This window comes from Colias eurytheme, chromosome 16 (assembly GCF_061535395.1).
Source record: "Colias eurytheme isolate Ceu_HAF_F1 chromosome 16, ilColEury1 Martin Lab GWU primary, whole genome shotgun sequence".
In the NCBI taxonomy this organism is placed as follows: Eukaryota; Metazoa; Arthropoda; class Insecta; order Lepidoptera; family Pieridae; genus Colias; species Colias eurytheme.
Genome location: NC_142995.1, coordinates 6,266,573 through 6,285,853, shown reverse-complemented (window position 1 = coordinate 6,285,853; position 19,281 = coordinate 6,266,573). Strand labels below are relative to the sequence as shown.

The 19,281-nt window shown below is 30.7% G+C and overlaps 1 protein-coding gene across 1 annotated transcript; it reads left to right on the top strand.

Moving 5' to 3' along the window:
• Positions 1-8,404: 8,404 nt before the first annotated feature.
• On the top strand, positions 8,405-11,159 carry LOC149901859 (allergen Tha p 1-like). The gene is made up of 3 exons (XM_090111059.1): positions 8,405-8,475; positions 10,059-10,247; positions 10,888-11,159. Exons 2-3 carry the CDS (start codon positions 10,061-10,063, stop codon positions 11,076-11,078), a joined length of 378 nt encoding a protein of 125 aa, XP_089967185.1. The 5' UTR covers positions 8,405-8,475; positions 10,059-10,060; the 3' UTR covers positions 11,079-11,159.
• Positions 11,160-19,281: the final 8,122 nt, after the last annotated feature.

Here is a 19,281-nt window from a genome sequence, read left to right as displayed (position 1 = left end):
GAATTTGGTTATTATTGCATATACAGTAATTACTGCGATGCTTTGACTCCGGTTGATTTTCAGGAGGCGACTACATGTGATGAGGCAATGAAATGGAAAGAAGCAATGGATAAAGAGATGGACAGTTTAATGAAAAATAACACATGGACTCTAGTTGACAAACCTCCTAAGAACAAAAAGATAATTGATGTGAAATGGGTGTACAAAAAGAAAAGTGAAAATGAATACAAAGCTAGGTTAGTAGTAAAAGGTTTTCAACAAACAAATTGTATTGATGATACTTATTCTCCTGTTGCTAAAATGCCAACACTTAAATTATTATTATCTTATTGTTGTCAAAATTCTTTAGTCATTCATCAAATGGATGTTGAAACAGCATTTCTAAATGGTAGAGTATTATCTGAAGTTTATGTAAAGCAACCAATTGGTTATGAAAATAGAAGTGATAAAGTTTATAAACTAAATAAATCATTGTATGGTTTAAAAGAAAGTCCCCGTGCTTGGTATGAATGTTTTAATGATTTCTTAACTAATTTAAATTTTTACAGAAGTAAATATGACTATTGTTTGTATGTTAGAAGGGAGAAGAACTTAACTGTTTATATTCTTTTATTTGTTGATGATTTATTAATATGCTGTGAAAATGAAAAAGTCATTGCTGATATAAAAATTAAATTGTCTGAAAAGTTTAAAATGAAAGATATTGGTATAGTTAAAAACTACATTGGTATTGAGATTGAATATATGTATAATCAAAGTAATATCCTAACGTTAAGTCAGAAATCTTATATTGAGTCTTTAGCTAAACGTTATAATATTGAGAATGCAAAATTGTTTAAAACTCCTATAGAAATAAATTTGAAATTGGAACGATCTGACGTTAATGAGGATGTAAAATATAGAAATTTGATTGGTGCTCTTTTGTATATTAGTTCAGGTACTCGACCTGATATATCTTACAGTGTAAATTACTTAAGCAGATTTCAAAATTGTTATAATGAAACACATTTTAAGTATGCTTTGAGAGTTTTAAAGTATTTGTATTTGACAAGAGATCTTAAACTAACTTATTGTAATAATAATAATGCTGATATTCTAGATTGCTTTGTTGATGCCGATTGGGCTGGAGATATTGTGGATAGGAAATCTACTACAGGATTTGTCATAAGATTGTTTGGAAATGTTATTTATTGGAAATCTAAAAAACAAAGTAGTGTAACAAAGTCTTCAACATTTGCTGAATATGTAGCTTTATCAGAAGCAGTAACAGAATTAAATTTTCTTATTTGTTTGATGAATGATGTATTTACTAAAGTTTGTAAACCAGTTAAAATCTATGAAGATAATTCAGGAGCTGTAATTATTTCTAAATATGGAAACTTTACTAAGAATTCTAAGCACATTGAAGTTCACTATCATTTTGTAAATGAAAATGTTAAGCAAGGAAGTATTGAAGTAGTAAAAATAGAATCAGAGAATAATATTGCAGATATATTTACAAAAGCTTTGGGAAATGTTAAGTTCACTAAATTTAGAGAAATGTTAAATTTAAAGGAGTAAAGGTTACTAATTAATTACTGTAGTTCTTAAGTTTTGTCTTATTGTTATTATTTTGTGTATCTTATTGTTTATTGTTTTACAATATAAATGTAAGGAGGCGTGTTGGAATATGTGTACATTTATATTGGCAACACTGTATCGTATTCGATTAGAAAAGATGGCTGATGCCGGTTAGCATTTGTTAATTATAGTAAAACTGTAAACTGTTCTTTTCTCAAATAAAGCGAAGTGAAGCTAAAACATGGTGTTTGAATTAATTATTTAACAGAAATATGTGGGTTATTTTTGTATTATAAACTAGGGAAACCTCATTCATTCATTTGATTGTGTTGATTTTATAACATTGGTAGGTGAAACTTGTGTGGTACATTGGTAGGTGACAATAATATCTACAGGATTTTCCTAAGCCGTGTTTTAATAAATGAAAATGGAAAATAATAACTTCCCTACAACGTCCTTAAAATGTCACCATCGTCAACAGTATTCTGATTAACGAATTGAACATGCACAATAAAAATAAATATATACTTAACTGTTTATTCGAATGAATATTATCTATAAAACTGAAAACTGCTGCTGGATTTATATAATCATCATCAAGTTCCTATCATATTTCATCAAGTTATCTCATGTCAAAAGCAAACGATGTTACAATGAATTCTGACCCTTCGGAAAGATTGTATATTTATTTCTTGTCATGAATATCAAAAGAGGAAAACGAATTGATTTCTTTGGATGAAAATTATTTACATTATAAGATAATAATAAATATCCCAAAACAGTGTTATCTTCTGTTATGATAAAACCAGAGAATTACTTAAATAATACCGATTTTAATAATGTTCTAAAATATACATTTAACTAACTCATTCAACTCAAAAACATCTAAGAACGACGAAATAGAAATCAACTCTTAATAAATTATTGTATGAAACAAATGAAAAAACTGACATAAAATGTTATAAAATCTAAAATGTAGAATACTTGAATAATTTAAAATAAATTATGCCATCGTATGTGTAAAAATCAGCAAAGATAATAATTTACAACAAAAATAGATATATTTTATTAAAATAATTAAAACCATTGTTATTTTCAAGCTATTTGAGTATATTTTTTATTCACATTCAAACCACACTTGATATTTTCCACTAGAATCCACGGCTAGTACAGTTTTTTTCTACAATGTAACAACGCACGTACTACACCTTACATAATATAAATCACTATGATTCACTACACTGTATTTTTAATAATAAGGAAAATATTTAATAAATAATGTAAATATGTCGTACCCATGGACGTATAAAAAAAGACGGACGCCGTATTACGAACAAACAACGTGAAGCCACCATAGTAAGCTAGCGATCGTGTAAAGACAATAAACACGCACACACTCTCACCATAGTAAGCTAGTCGGCCGCCATTACGTCGTGAACTACCGACTGATTAACTGCGTCACTGTTTCACAAAAAATATTTAAAATGCCGTCTTGCGTGGTTAAATGGTGTCGCAACAGTACAATTTTAAATAACAAAACACAAGGGATTACATTCCACAGGGAAGCAAGTTATTTCTTTTGTGTTTTAATGACAAAATTATTACGGCAAAATTTATAGAAAAAAATACAGCCGCCATTGTCATCAACACAGCTGTTGCCATGGCAACATGGCACACACACATGGATGTTTCGCCGCCATTACTAGGCTTCACTCAATGTTTAGGCGATATACCGTCCGTCTTTTTTTATACGTCCATGGTCGTACCATTCATTCACTTTCTTAATAGGATAAAAATCTTTTAAAATACAGGTAATATCGACGGATTCTAAAATTTAAATTAAAAAAAAAAAAACGTTTTTTTTTTCCTTTCTTCCTCTGTTGAATTGAATTGAATTTTATTTTTTATTTTTGATTATGAATAAAATTAGTATAAATATCTGTTTGATATAAAATTTGTCGAACATAAAAATTAAATAATTTGGAAAATCCAAAAGTGCACGCCTCATAATTTTTTTTTAATAAATATTTATTAATTATTATTTTTGTTTATTTAATAACAATTAAACCACATCGAATCAGACCCTGAAAAATGAAAGGGTTCTATTCCTGAGCATACTCAAGCGTAAGAGAAAAAAAAAGACTCGATTAGTAAAGTATTTCGGTCGCTATCGTGTTAACAAGAAAAAGGATCCGCACATACAGACACACGGACGTCCAAGACAGAACTTTTTTAAACTGTTTTTTAACTAGTTTAAATAACAAAAATGACATCAAAAATATCATTAACGTTAAAAATAGTGTTTTTTCTTAATATGTGTGTGTATGTATTATCTTACAAGTGCAATGTATGATACATAAAGACATTTTAAGTTTGAAAAATCAGATGTTTTGCGCGAAGTGACAGTAGTACCCACCTCAACGCTTCGCTTATGAGGCGTGCAATAAAACAAAGTTGGCGGCGAACCGTTGGTACATGAATTACTTGACATTAATATTTTTCTGAATTCAGTCATTCGCGGTTTTTTAATTAGTACATTCGAGGTTAGATATGAACTGTAGTAATCATACTAACATTGAACTATAGTGCAATGAAAAGCAAAGAATTGTATTAAATATATATAATTTATAAATATTCATTAAAATATAAAAAAGCTGCTAAACAAATTTCCACTTTTATCACTATAGCTCTACATAGTAATTATTGAATACAATCTGGGAGTACTGCTTTCAAAAGTAATTAAATTCCACTTATTTGTCATTACAAAAGTGTACGGTTTTAGATAAAACTCGCGGGAAAAAGGGTCGGTCTTGCCCAAAGCTTTTGCTGATATCCCGTTAAATTTGCGACATGTGTGCGTTTATAAGTACGTCAAGATAATTGTAATATAGACCGGGAGATACTGACACAAAATTTCGAGTCATTTGTAACAGGATGGCGGTTCTACAGGGTTCTTAGTACGCAATGACAAAAAGAAAAATGATGGTGTGAACGCTGGTACTGGCGGCTTAGTTGCGTGGGCGTTAGTCGAACTCGTCGGAAAATAGCGAAAGTCAAACGATTTGTAACAGTATGGCACTTATTTTTCCTGTAAGTTTGAGGATCAACGAATATAAATACAAAATTTCAAAGATCTAGGTGTTGGAAATCTTCACTTATATAAATTAATAATAAATTTATTTTTCAAGTATGACAGCACTTTTTCCCCCTACTAGAAGTATGGCAAATATATTAATGGTCACATTTTATCAAATACTCTCCAAAAAGCCAAATGCAATACTGGTACAAAAAGATAGGCGAAATAAAAAATTTTTGCAGATTTTCGGCGGTATGGCGACCATTTGGAATCGTCCGAAAAGTATGGCATGGCGATTTTCGTAAATGGCTGCACGACGATGGTTACCTGTGCAAAAGTTAGCTTGGTACAAATGGTTGAATAATTGTTTTTTTTAAATCAACACATTCGCGTCGGTATGGCGGGCTGTAAGTCATACCGGAAAAGTATGGCATGACACTACCGCCTACTTCTTTTTTATGGGCTATCGGTAAATTCTAAAATTTTTGTGTTACAAATCGTTTGACTTTCGCTATTTTTCCGACGAGTTCGACTAACGCCCACGCGACTAACCCACCGGTACCAGTGTTCACACCATCATTTTTCTTTTTGTCATTGCGTACTAAGACCCCTGTAGAACCGCCATCCTGTTACAAATGACTCGAAATTTTGTGTCAGTATCTCCCGGTCTAATATATCTCACACTTAAACGAATTGAGGCGTGAAATGAACAGAAGAATTGCAAATTTTCCAACGCTTTTATCCGAGTTCACATTTGAACATAGTTAATGTATTAAATATTTGTAGTCCTTTGGCCGCGTGAAAGTGCTTTTTCTTCTTTGCGAGCCACTCACATTTGAATATTTTATGCACATCTCCATACAAAAGTGGCCAAAGTCCAATTTAGATTTCATCATAAGGTTCAGCCCAAGAAATATTAGACCGGGAGATACTGACACAAAATTTCGAGTCATTTGTAACAGGATGGCGGTTCTACAGGGGTCTTAGTACGCAATGACAAAAAGAAAAACGATGGTGTGAACACTGGTACCGGCGGCTTAGTCGCGTGGGCGTTAGTCGAACTCGTCGTAAAAATAGCGAAAGTCAAACGATTTGTAACATAAAAATTTTAGAATTTACCGATAGCCCATAAAAAAGAAGTAGGCGGTAGTGTCATTCCATACTTTTCCGGTGTGACTTACAGCCCGCCATACCGACGCAAATGTGTTGATTAAAAAAAAAACAATTCAACCATTTGTACCAGGCTAACTTTTGCACAGGTAATCATCGTCGTGTAGCCATTTACGAAAATCACCATACCATACTTTTCGGACGATTCCAAATGGTCGCCATACCGCCGAAAATCTGCAAAATTTTTTTTTTCGCCAAACTTTTTGTACCAGTATTGCATTTGGATTTTTGGAGAGTATTTGATAAAATGTTACCATTCTTATATTTGCCATACTTCTAGTAGGGGGAAAAAGTGCTGCCATACTTCATAAATAAATTTATTATTAATTTATAGAAGTGAAGATTTCTACCACCTAGATCTTTGAAATTTTGAATTTATATTTGTTGAACCTCAAACTTATAGGAAAGATTAATGCCATACTGTTACAAATCGTTCAAAATACGAATAAAATCATACAATAAAAAAAAATCTTATACACATTCGCCACCTCCCACAGGTATGGCATTATCACACTTCTATTTATAATCATTCAGTAGTTGTTGAAAAAAAAATTTAGGGTGTTACAAATGGTTCGGCGAAAAAAAAAATTTGCAGATTTTCGGCGGTATGGCGACCATTTGGAATCGTCCGAAAAGTATGGCATGGCGATTTTCGTAAATGGCTGCACGACGATGGTTACCTGTGCAAAAGTTAGCCTGGTACAAATGGTTGAATTGTTTTTTTTAAATCAACACATTCGCGTCGGTATGGCGGGCTGTAAGTCACACCCGAAAAGTATGGCATGACACTACCGCCTACTTCTTTTTTATGGGCTATCGGTAAATTCTAAAATTTTTGTGTTACAAATCGTTTGACTTCGCTATTTTTCCGACGAGTTCGACTAACGCCCACGCGACTAAGCCGCCGGTACCAGCGTTCACACCATCGTTTTTCTTTTTGTCATTGCGTACTAAGACCCCTGTAGAACCGCCATCCTGTTACAAATGACTCGAAATTTTGTGTCAGTATCTCCCGGTCTATATGTATTGCGACAAACTGAATGTATTAATGTGTAGGAGTGTCATTCAAATTCTAGAATAAAAAGTATTTTTTGTACTGGAAAAAGTTAATAAAAACTTATTCACATAATTATTTTTAGAAATACCTTATCTTCTTGGGTCGAAATCACTATTAGTTATTAGACGTTAATAATATTGTATGATTTGTAACTTTGTTAAACAAATCAAATTGTGGATAAAGAATTAGAAAAGGGGTTTGGGACTTGGGTACTTTTGTTAATACGTTTCGAGATTTGTGTCCATAATAACTTTTGCTCACAACATATTGTTCTTTTAAAATATCCAAGTTTCATCACTGGCCGCGAAAGTTCATCACGACCCCAACTTTACCCAAACCCCCTTTACCGCTACTTCACTTTAGCTGAATTATAAATCATAATTTCAGCATTGAGAGCAGGAACGTTAAAAATAACTTTTTATCAAAATCTCAAGATAAAAAAGTACAGCTGTTAACAAAAACACATAATCAGATATTAAATTTATCGTATGCATACATCTGCAGTTTAGGCCTTGAGATCATCTAATTAACCAAACCTTTTAAAAACAATTACTAATGATAACTGAATTTTTATGTTAGTAATGTGAACAAAAAATTATTCACTAATCTAAAATATTGGCACAATATTTACCTAGTTAATTTGAGTCAATTACCTTTGAGTCAAATTTTTCACCCGCGCCGAATCTAAGTTTCGTAATTTATATCAACCTACATGGTTGGAAAATATGAAATGTATATAATATATACCGTGTATCACAATACATGAATTTAACTAAAGGCCTTACTGCCAGAATAAGATCAAAAAAACTAATATCAAAGAGAGCTATTGTTACTGATATGAACTTCTAAAGACCCTCAGACGTTACTCCGTTGTCGTCTATATATTGTACTTTTCCATCATAGTAATCAATCATGCAAAAAGCGTTTGTTCTAATGGTGCGATACAGTATTCGTAAGAGGCAATATTTCTTCTTATTTAGCGTACAATTGATATAATTATGTGTTCACTATACAAGTAATTTGTTAGTTACGAACGTTCCTTTTGATCTTGAAAATATAGATAGTTTATTGAAATGTTTTCGAGTAATATAACGAATGCCATACCGTGACTAGTTATGTGATTTTTCGTTAATGGTAATATATATTTTGTTAGAAAAAAAAGTAGCCCGACCCTCATCAAAACAAATTTTACTTTGTTGTTGCTGGATTGCTGGCTGTTGCTAGAGTAAATTTTTTAAATTATTTACAAAAATAATAATCCGTTTTTATTGTAACTGTATTTGCATAATAACACCAATGCTTGCATGTGCATAAACACAATAATATCTATCATGTTTCGACAAACAACGTAAAGTCCAAATTAATTATTGAATAAAAACCAAAATATTCCCGAGAAAAAATGAAATTTTGAGATGAATAACGAATGGTATTGAATGCAAGATTTTTTTGGGTATTTTCGTTAATTAACTTCAGTTCAAAGTCAGAGACCGGAATACTTCAATCATATATAAAGACGTAGAGTCATCTGCAGTAGCATAAGCTAAGTGTGTGGTGGATAATAAACATTGTGACTTCACTTTGTGGATTATTGTGTTTATAAAATATTAACCAAGTGGGTATAAAAGTATTATTATTTTTTTTTTACTCTATATTACAACTAAACAGACTTACACCATATATATATCCTATGTATACAAAAATAAAAGCAAGGAGCAGTTTAGTACATTTGGCGGCCTTATCACTAGTAGTGATCTCTTCCAAGCAAAAAGTATATTTAGTTTATTCGTTTAACAATTCTGAAAACCGCGATTTGCGGCTGAAATACTTTTGTATTTAGTTGCCAGCTTAAACGTGATCAAATAATACTCTATATATATAATATATATATATGTATATATATATATATATATATATATATATATATATATATATATATATATATATATATATAATTGAAAATAAAAATTTGAGAGCGCTTTGAAATGTGCGTGTCTGCATTTTATTGCATAAAATAAAAATAAAAATGTTCACATAGAAGCCTGGCTAAATATTTGACATTGCGTTTTCATTTTAAAGTCAGATAAAATAATCAAAATGGAGCCATTGAATTCCTCTATGTCTCAATTATTGCTGCAGCTTTACAGAATTAAATCGTAACAAACTGGTCCTTGCGATATTTATAGTTTCATATTATATATATATTTATTATTTGTAAATAATATTGCAATTATTTCAATTTGAATTTGTTAACTTTATAAAATGAAATACACCGTACCAATTAAATTAAAACACCATTTTCATCAACGTATTCAAAATATCAGTAGCTGAAATATTTAAGTACACTGTACGGATTACAGTAGAATTCCTTGAAATGACGAAAATAGAGCCCCATAAACCACTTCAATTGTTGTCCCAATGTGTAACATTGTTTAATATAGGCCGTTCAGAATGTTAAGAGCCCATGTATATACTGCCTATATCTACTGAGAATAGATGCGTTACTGACCTGCATATTAATGGCTTAGCCTGAAGGCTTTGATGCAAACATCCTTTCTTAATAAGCAATGCATTCAGAATAGCAATATAATTATGGGAAGTAAATCGTAGGTTTTAATTTAGCTTTTTTAATTAAAATTCAAATCGATGTTGAGCATAAAAGATATCGAGAAGGTCAAAGTATTGTAAAGTGCTTGAAAAATAAGTAGAATCTACACAACTAAATAAAAATGAGAATCCTTGTATTTTGTTCAAACCCAGAATATTTAATTGAAATTTGACCTACCACCAAGCCCGGTTCACAATAATCAATTTTCAAATAAGATTTAATTAATTCTATTTTAAACAACGTTTCCGTAACGTCTTTTGTTTTGTGAACAAACAAGTGAAGATATAAAGTAAATTGTTCGTGACAATACGTTATACAATCGGTTTCCTAGTAGAACCGGGAAATAACCTTTTCAGAGCAATACTAATATGTGAGTTTTTTATACGTTTCTGTTTAGAAAATTGGTAAAGGTTTATGATTGTTATTATACTTATCTACTTTGTTCAAAACTTCGAAGAAGAAATGAAGTACCTACTTTAAGATTTAAATTTTGTCTAAGTTCGAAAATCATAAAAAAATAGTAATATAAAGAACAACTTATTAACAATCTTGTCTTTACCATCTAAAAGTGATTCGAATAATGTTTTCAGAAATGAAACTCCTGTTAGTGCTGTGTGCTTTGGTAGCGTTCGTGGCTGCAAGGCCTGACGATCATTACAGTGACCGATATAATGACTTCGATATTGATGGGCTCATCGGTAACGAAAGGCTGTTTAAGGCATATATTCAATGCTTCGGAGATAAGGGCAAGTGTACTCCTGAAATGAGCGAATTTAAAGGTGGGTGATATTGGAATAATTAAATAATTTCATTGAAATGTATCTTTTATGTGTCTTTTGTGTCATGTCATGTCAAAGGGCTGGTTTCAACTCTTGCTTATAACTTACTAGCTTTCCTCCCGCTGCTTCGCCCGCGTTTTCAAAAAACCCGCATAGTTCCCGTTCCCGTGGGATTTCCGGGATAAAACCTATCCTATGGGTTAATCCAAGGTACCCTCTATATGTGCGCTAAATTTTATTGTAATCGGTCCAGTAGTTTATGCGTGAAAACTAACATAATTACAAACCTTTCCTATTTATAATATTAGTATAGATAATGTTAATAATAGTCAATTTGACACACTTTGACATAAATATTCATAATCCATTTATTATTTTAATTGATAGATTAACAAAACATCCAAAAGTTTTGGAACCAGCCATGACAGACTTATAATTTTTTCGTTAAAGTATTAAAGCTTATATGTTGAAAGCATATGCACAAAACTAGCTCCTAAATAGCATTATAAAACGTAAACCACATAAATTTCCACTTCAAACGAGTCTGAATAATCATGAAAATGTATTTAAAATAAATATTTTAATAACCAAAAGCTATGTTATAATTAAGATTAAAAGTTGTTAAACTCGTATGATACAGCGTTGGCGCCTGAAGCAGTGAATACGTCGTGTGCTAAATGCACTGACAAACAAAAGGTCCACGTTGCTAAAGTGATGAAAACCATGATGGAGAAGTTTCCCGAAGATTGGGAGGAACTGCGCAAAAAGTACGACTCTGAAGGAAAACATGAAAATGACTTCAAGGCTTTCGTTGAAAAATACTCTGCTTGAATCGAGTTAAATACTAATTTTGTTGCAATTATACAGAGCTCTATATATTATGTGAATAGTTGATAAATAAAGCTTTTGAAATAAAAACGTCGTTTCATTGATAACAATAGATTACCATTATGAGATGTGATAAAAATATTCATAATTTTCTAGAATACTATTGATTATGAGCCAAAAAAAATAAACATTTATGGCATTTTGCATCTTAAGAAAATACATATTAATTTAGTTTGATGTTAATGAGGCATGGCAACGCTAGGCGTTTTTAGGCTATCGCCGGTTTATTGACCTTACAATTACGTAGATATTATAGTTCTTTTGCCTTAACATTGACACGACTAAAAGCAGCAATGTATACCATGCAACAATGGAATTTCATATCACATTCCTTTACGTGACACAAAAACCAATTCGTTTTATTTACTTCTCGGGTTCAATACAGTATCGTATGAAATATTGTCACCAGCTGACTCTCGCCGCAAATGAAGAAAATGAGTGGTTTCATCAAATATATATGAAATCAAACAGCATTGCGTAAAGTACATGTTATTATATTAACGAATCTGATTTCGTACCTTACTTGTACATGGGCAAATTTAATGGATTCATTCACAATATTTATTCAAATTAAATGATATTTTCTTTGAAACGTAGAAGTAGGTATATTATAATTTTGAAAATAAAAAATGACTCAAAATCTACACTATCTATTTTTATATGAATTTCAATCGGTATAACCGACCACACTTATCAAAACAGACCCGACTTATCAAAATTAATCATAAATTGTATTTGGCTCGCTCAATATGTTAGTATAAGTAATTTGGGGGATTTAAAAAAATCAATTACCTATTACTGTAAACAAAAAAGCTCTGTATCAAAATAAAAAATAAACTGAAAGAAACTGAAATCCTTCCTTGACCGATTGCTTCTCCGACAATGGCCGAAGAAACTAATGTGGACTTAAGACCAGCCGCAGGGCTGGATCACGTTTACTGTTATTACATTTGTACATGATTTTCCCTTTTATCCTAGACTTCTACGAAAACGAAATAAAACAACGGATTGTCTCCTTGATTTTGAAATAATAACCTATTTAAAATGATATTATTTATGTTTTTAATTATGTCCCTCTTCTGAAAATCGACCGTCAATTTATGAAATAAACATTAAATATTCTCCTGTACAAAATTTTCTCTCATATAAAATGAAACAAATTAAAATTATCAGTATTGTTTACATTTAGCAATCAAGGTGTAGGTAATTTTAATATAATTTTTATTTTCCTGGTAGCGGATGTTATAATATAATTAAATCAGAGATAAGATCATTATGATGCTTGTTACGAAATAATGTTACATATTAAACAATTTTTTAAATATGGCTTTAAACAGAGAAAAAGATAATAGACTGGATAAGAATACATACGTACAATATTTGAATATTAAATTGCATATTATGGGTTCAGTATTGAGGATTGATCGAATATAAACGATAACTTTCACGAATACAAAAGCTATGTTTAAATTACATTTTAATTTCATCTTTTTTATAGTACCTTAGTACATGAATTAAATCCAGATTTTAATAGGGATTATTGTATGTATCTTACAAATATTTCTAATACAGTGTAAAATCAAATACAGGGAAATCTCTAATATTACGGCTTTCCTCCCACTTATGTGTTCTCGTAACTATGCGGTTTCTCATTACCGTCTCTCGTTTCAGCCTCCCTAAGCCGTATTTTCACGCCTTTCTATTGTGGTTTAATTATTGGAATCAGATTATATTATATGTATTTATATCTTCTAGTTGTAATAAAGTTATTAGCAGTCTAAAAACACACAATTACAAAAACAAATTATAAAAAAAATACTCGTGTTTCACTGTAATAAAAACACACAATGCTATTATGCACTTTTTATGAAAAAATACGTGTAGCGTTTTAATAGAATAATTAAAATAATTAATCTTCATTTCAAAGAAATAGTCATGTAAAATTTAGATATACGTATTATCTCATTGTTGTTGTTGTTGTAAGAATATAAAATCGAGATCTATATTACAACATGAACAGTAGATATGCATACTAGCTATACATAAATACTCTACTTCAATATGAAGAATTTCGGTTGTTGTATTTGAAACGCGAGAAAGCGTGATCAAAGAACGTAATTTTGTAAGAATTTAATACGACTTTAGTACTGGCGTCTTGGAGATGAACCGAGGTGCTTCAAACTTGATGACTGTCGCACTCGAGGCACGCTCAACCCTCTTCAACAACATGACCTATAATTAGATATTCCTATTTTTCTTTTGAAATTCTCATTAGTAAAGTGAGAAGCCAGTTCCGTTCTTTCCGTTCTACGTTCCTGAGCCAATTCAAGTGCGCATAATTTGCGCCTTGATTTCAACATCATTATAATTTCTTAACATAATAAGGTGAAGCCCTTATCCTGCAATGCAAGTTAGCGCCAACTCGGTAACAATTTGCTGAAAATGTATGGGTGAAATATGTCACCGCTGTGCGTCGCATAATTATTGTCAGTTAAGAAACTTTGGACATTTACAATAGGAGAGTCCCCATATAGAGCGAGCTGCTCGCTCTGTGGACCTGCTTTTAGCAATTTATTAGAGCGCCTTAAAAGATCCATTGATGAATATTAACATTGAACACTCGCTCAAGGCCGCAGTTCCATACACGTGGTACCTACCTATGTGATAATCCATACTATCATCTGCCTTTGTACCAAATTTGAGTCAGATCCGATTAGCTGTCTTTGCGTTAAAGGTTATAATAACTATAGTATTAGTGTGATATATTACGGCCTTTTTTGTAGGGGTTATATTATTACCCCTACAAAAAAGGCTACCAACAGAAATTAAATAAGCACTACGAACTACATTTTCTCCACACTTTGAGAAACGGAAAATATTTCAGCGCTTAAATTTTATTGTAAATAACTGCATTTAAATAAGTTTAGACGACCCTACATACCCTTTTTATTATGAATTCGCTGAATTTTAAATGACTTATTTATAAGTGACCGCACTCATAAAATCACTCGAGCTTACATCAGATAACTTCAAACATAGAAAACAGGGTTTTTTTAAAACCATAACAAAATGTATTATCATTATGTTCTGTAGAAAGAAGATATAACACAGCAGAAAAGACGTGTCCTAGTAAGTTTTAAAAGTGAAATCTTTTGATTAAGACACTATTATTACATTTGATCCTATAACACCTGTCTGCGACATAAAAAATAAAAAAATATAAGATTTATTGTATTGATGGTATAATATTTGAATAACAAGAAATAAAATAAATTGATACTATTTACTTTCCCTTTAAATTATAAGGCTTATTATAGGTAGTAATTAAAAATTTCGTAATTACCGGAGCATACTTAATTAATACACTGTCTATATAAGACTCTAGTAGGCTAATAATTATTCCAGTAATCTTTTTATGACACAGTTATTAATATACCTACCTTTTTTGTTTAACGAACTATATAATATTAAAATTGTGTGTTCGTATCATTTTAGATAATTTTACGATTAAATCAATAAGGAATATAGGTGTGGGAGGAATGAGAGTCTATTTAACAGACTTTTCCAAAAACAATGGAAATTTCGTTTAACTTATATTTATTTCCCTATAATTGAGTTTTATTAATGTGTTGATCTGAGTTCTTAATAGCATTACCAAATATTGTCAAGATATTTTCAATAAATAACGAAAACTAAATTCGAAGAGAATGAAATATGGGATTAATGTTTACACGGGTATGAAGAACCGGTAATGCGCGATAACATGAAATTCACACGAGCGAAACTATTGGCCGCAAGATCATTACAAAATATTCAAAGACTGAAAATCAATCAACACAACAGGCTATTCATTTCTTATAATCAACTGAACCGTTCCAAAATAAATAAAGAGTATTGAAAAATTAAAAGCTATCTTTCGCTTGCTTAATCCGATCGAGCGAGGGACGGACACGAGCTTCAATTAACGGATAATTAATAAATAATATAACTTAATTTAACGATGATAAAAGCATATTTTTTAAAGGAAAAACTCATCATACCATGTTTCAGGCGTGTTTCACCTTTTCAAACAAGGCAATTTCATACCACGCAGATCGTATAATTGACTTTTGCTTATTTTTTTCCTCTTACCCTTTAATATGTTTTTAATTTTATCCTTGAATGTAGATTTAGCATTTTAATCATTTCTTATATATAAATCTAAATAACTGATATGTGAACATTTAAAATTATATTTATCTTATTATTTTTCTACTCGTTACGAAGGCCTGCAAGCCAGCACTTTCTAGAATCATTGCCAGGAAACGGGAAGGAAATAAGATTAGGTTTATTTCCTTTCTAAAATAATATTTGCAAACTAAATATAATACACATCATTAATCTGTTTATTATAATTATATAAACCTATAAATAATAAATTTGCATAGATAATTATCAGCGGTTTTTGGGGTTAATTATTAATAATCAGACAGCAATATTTATATATCCTTTAAGTTCCTTTATTTCTAAGTACTAACTTTGTTATCTTTGTAGACTTATTATTTTAAGGTAAAACTTATTTAGCCACTAAACATTTAAGGCAAGATTTTCTTAAGTAAATCCTACGAAGTTTTGAAATATTAAATAGCCTTAATATTCTCAAATGAAGCAAGAATATCAATAGGGACATTAAAGTGGTGAATATTAAATTATTCATGATATAAGAGATGGAGAAGGACATTTTCATTCAATTTTATGTCTGCGCATGTTTGTTATAAACTGCAATTTGCAATGCAGGTCAAATGATAGTCAAATAAAACTGTATTTTAGTACGTTCATATCTTTTTATTTTTCTCGTTCTAAACTGTACACAACTTTATATTATGTATGTATAATTTATAGCAAGTTTTTTTTTCGTATTAGTAACTATGATCGTAGTATATAATTATTAGTCTGTGGTATAAATTGTAGAACAATTAAACTTTCCCATTTATCAAGTTAGTGCAGATTTAAGTTGTAGCTGAAAATCGCAAGTAGGTATTATAAATTTTAACGGAACAAGACAATTAATAAGAACGATGCGTTTTTGGTTTGTATAGTGATCTATGTGTGAAGAAGCTGCTATAATTTTAGACTGGAAGGCCAAAACAAGAATAATGGCTATCGCGAAGTCCCAATTAATCTCGAGAGGAAGTCGACCGGTTCCTGAATAGTAATGTATGGGAGCTTGCTTCGAATTTTGGGAACCGTATCATATTGAAAGACCACATTCATCTTTAAGACATGAAAGCCTATACAAATCGTCATTTTCCTAAGAAATAATGATCTCTAATATAACATCCTAAATATCCAATTAGAATGTTATATTGGATTGTTTAAATAAAAAAGTATAATATCGAAAAGAAAATTAATTTTATTATGTTATACGGGAATAGTCAAGCTAGTTAAAGTATTCAAGCATCGAATCAATAATTCTAAGACCAATTGAATATGATCCCAATGTAACAACAGTTTTAATTAAATTTCTTTCCGATTCTAAAGATCTATTCGTGTAGAATTCGGTTTTAATTCGAACAAGCACCACTGAAAATGTAAAGAGAGCTATTTGAATTATATTTCGAGTCCTTTTCTTGTTGGAAGAATTCAAATTTTTAAAAGTTATAATTGATGAGAGCGCAAAAAATTTACAAGGCGCCCGATAATAAGCATTTAACGTTTAACTTTCAAGCTTTTTATTCCTAACAATAGCTTTTAATCGCCCAATCTCATAAGTCAATAATTGATTAATTGACAATAATATGATTATTTAAATAAAAAAAATATTGAATCTTTTCTTCTCTCAATGTTAAAGAAATATTAAGACTGCTTACTGCTAAAATCGAATGTGCGATGATTATAATCACATATTAACGCGTAAATGTAGAAGGGAATGGGTGTCAACGCCTTAGAACACAAAGAGGGCACTCACTCGCACCATTCTATGAAAAAAAAATTGATTAACATCTCCAATGTTTAATGACTATATAAAATATGTGTGGAATAGCCGGACATCGAAATGTTAATTTGAATTCCTTCCTATTTCGATAGTCTATGCGTACAGTCTCAATTGGGAATCCAGAGGCGCGAAGCAATTCACGACATTGCATACATGATGTGATAATAATTTCGCGTAGGCGTCCTCTTTTCAATATATATAGCTTGGCAGTATAAGTAAAAAGATTAAGGTCAATTAAGTTTAACGTAAATGATTTGTCTAGAATCTTAAATCCCCGGTGGGCCGTTATACCTATTTCTACGAATCATTGTAGGTATAAGTAGTTATTATTTTTTTAAATTCTATTATATTCATAGCTTTTCTTAGAATATAAATCCATCCACAGACTGAAGAAAAGGGAAATTGATATTCAACGTTGGAAGTTTTCAACTATCGGAGATTACCTCAGAATAAGCGAACGGACTTGCAAACGTTGGAAATTCAACAGCAATCCGGTGTCCGTAGAGGTCAGCTGGGCGTGGTGCCAACTTGCCAAGTCTAAACAATTGCTAAATGCACTCGGACAATTTCTTTAAATGACCTCCGGTACAATAAAGCGGAAATTACTACTATCTGTGATATCAGCGTGTGTGGAAACGGCTAGAACAGTAATCAGATTCAAGCAACAAATAAAATATATATCGATTTTAACAATATGATATTGATTCCATTGAAATATTCTGGAATTCATTAATACTTCGACCATTTAAGTTCGCCTTTGACGAAAAACAAAGCCTTTTGTCATAATGAAACGGGTTTTACGAATAATCCATTTTTGATACGTTACATGTTGGTATCTATGATATGTGAAATAATATTATTGAATCAGTTCTCAACCCAGAGGATATTTAATTTAACTATACCTACTAATTTAATAATTTTCATAATTTTAAACACATGACGTTTTACCAATCGTTTTGTTTCTATAATTATTTATAAAAAAGATTATTATTACACATAATATAATATGATTTTGTAGCTATTTCAGTATACCGTCTCGCGGCTATCTCCTATTCAGACAACAATTACTATCTAAAACAAAATTCATTATTCAGCACTAGACCCTCACACCTGGGAAGGATTTCTGAGATATTTCAAACTCAGTCTAGACGTCTTACACTAGACTTATAAAGATTCATTAGTTTAACTTTGAAGGGGTTCTAAAAATATCATAGAAGAGAAATACGAGACCACATTTTAAATATTTTGACATCTTTTAGTTGACGTTGAACAAAGGGATCTTCATTTGTAATTCATTTGGTTAGTCAGCAAATTCCCTGTTTACCTATGTTTCATAACTAATAAACATAACTTAGTAGTTGTGAAGTCGAAGTGGTTACTATATAATAGCCCTGTTAAAATATATTCTCATGTTTCGAAAGAAACTGTGATAGTAGAAATTTTATAAGTAAAAATCATTTGACCAACATTAAATAAACCTTTCTTTATACCATTTCGATGAACGTCATAAAAAGTTTTGTACAAAAATAGTCATTTCTGCAAACAAGTACGGTTAAATAAAACTTTTTGAAACAGAAGGTTTGTCACGTTCCGAAAGTTCTACTCTTTCGTCATTCACGTCATGAAAGTTTATACAATGGATACCTTCTTAAAACCAGATAAATATAGGTATTAGGTACAATAATTAAGAAATTTAATTTTTTTAAAAATTACAAAGAAAATAACAACTTTGAAACATGGTTCAAAGTTGTAATTCTTTTTGTAATTAATAAAATTAAAAATATTTTTGTTTCATTTATTTTTCAATATTGATACAAGCTCAAGTAGATAGTTGACCTTTTAACTAACATGCTAGAAGAAGTTAGGTTAATTTCACTGCTAGCTAATCCAATCGATGTATGCATAATGTATCAACCTGTGAAAAGTACCGCTCATTCTATCAACTTTTCAGCAAAAATTCCAATCAACACCATAAAAATCACCCAACTTGAGTTCAATGGTTTGAAATAATGCGCTTACTTACGCATCTCTGACATAATTTATTTAAATTTTAGGTCTCAAACGCGTCAAGATTAAACTAGTTGATAAGTTTTTAAAAGGCCACTATTGTGCTTTTTTGTATTTCATTCTTGATTTATTAAGAGCCAACAATATAAAATCGATGAATGAAGT

Bases quoted from the DNA above. Each gene is read 5' to 3' on its own strand.
- LOC149901859 (XM_090111059.1), top strand. From the start codon at position 10,061: ATGAAACTCCTGTTAGTGCTGTGTGCTTTGGTAGCGTTCGTGGCTGCA. The intron at 10,248-10,887 runs GTGGGTGATATT...CGTATGATACAG, and splicing joins TGAAATGAGCGAATTTAAAG to CGTTGGCGCCTGAAGCAGTG.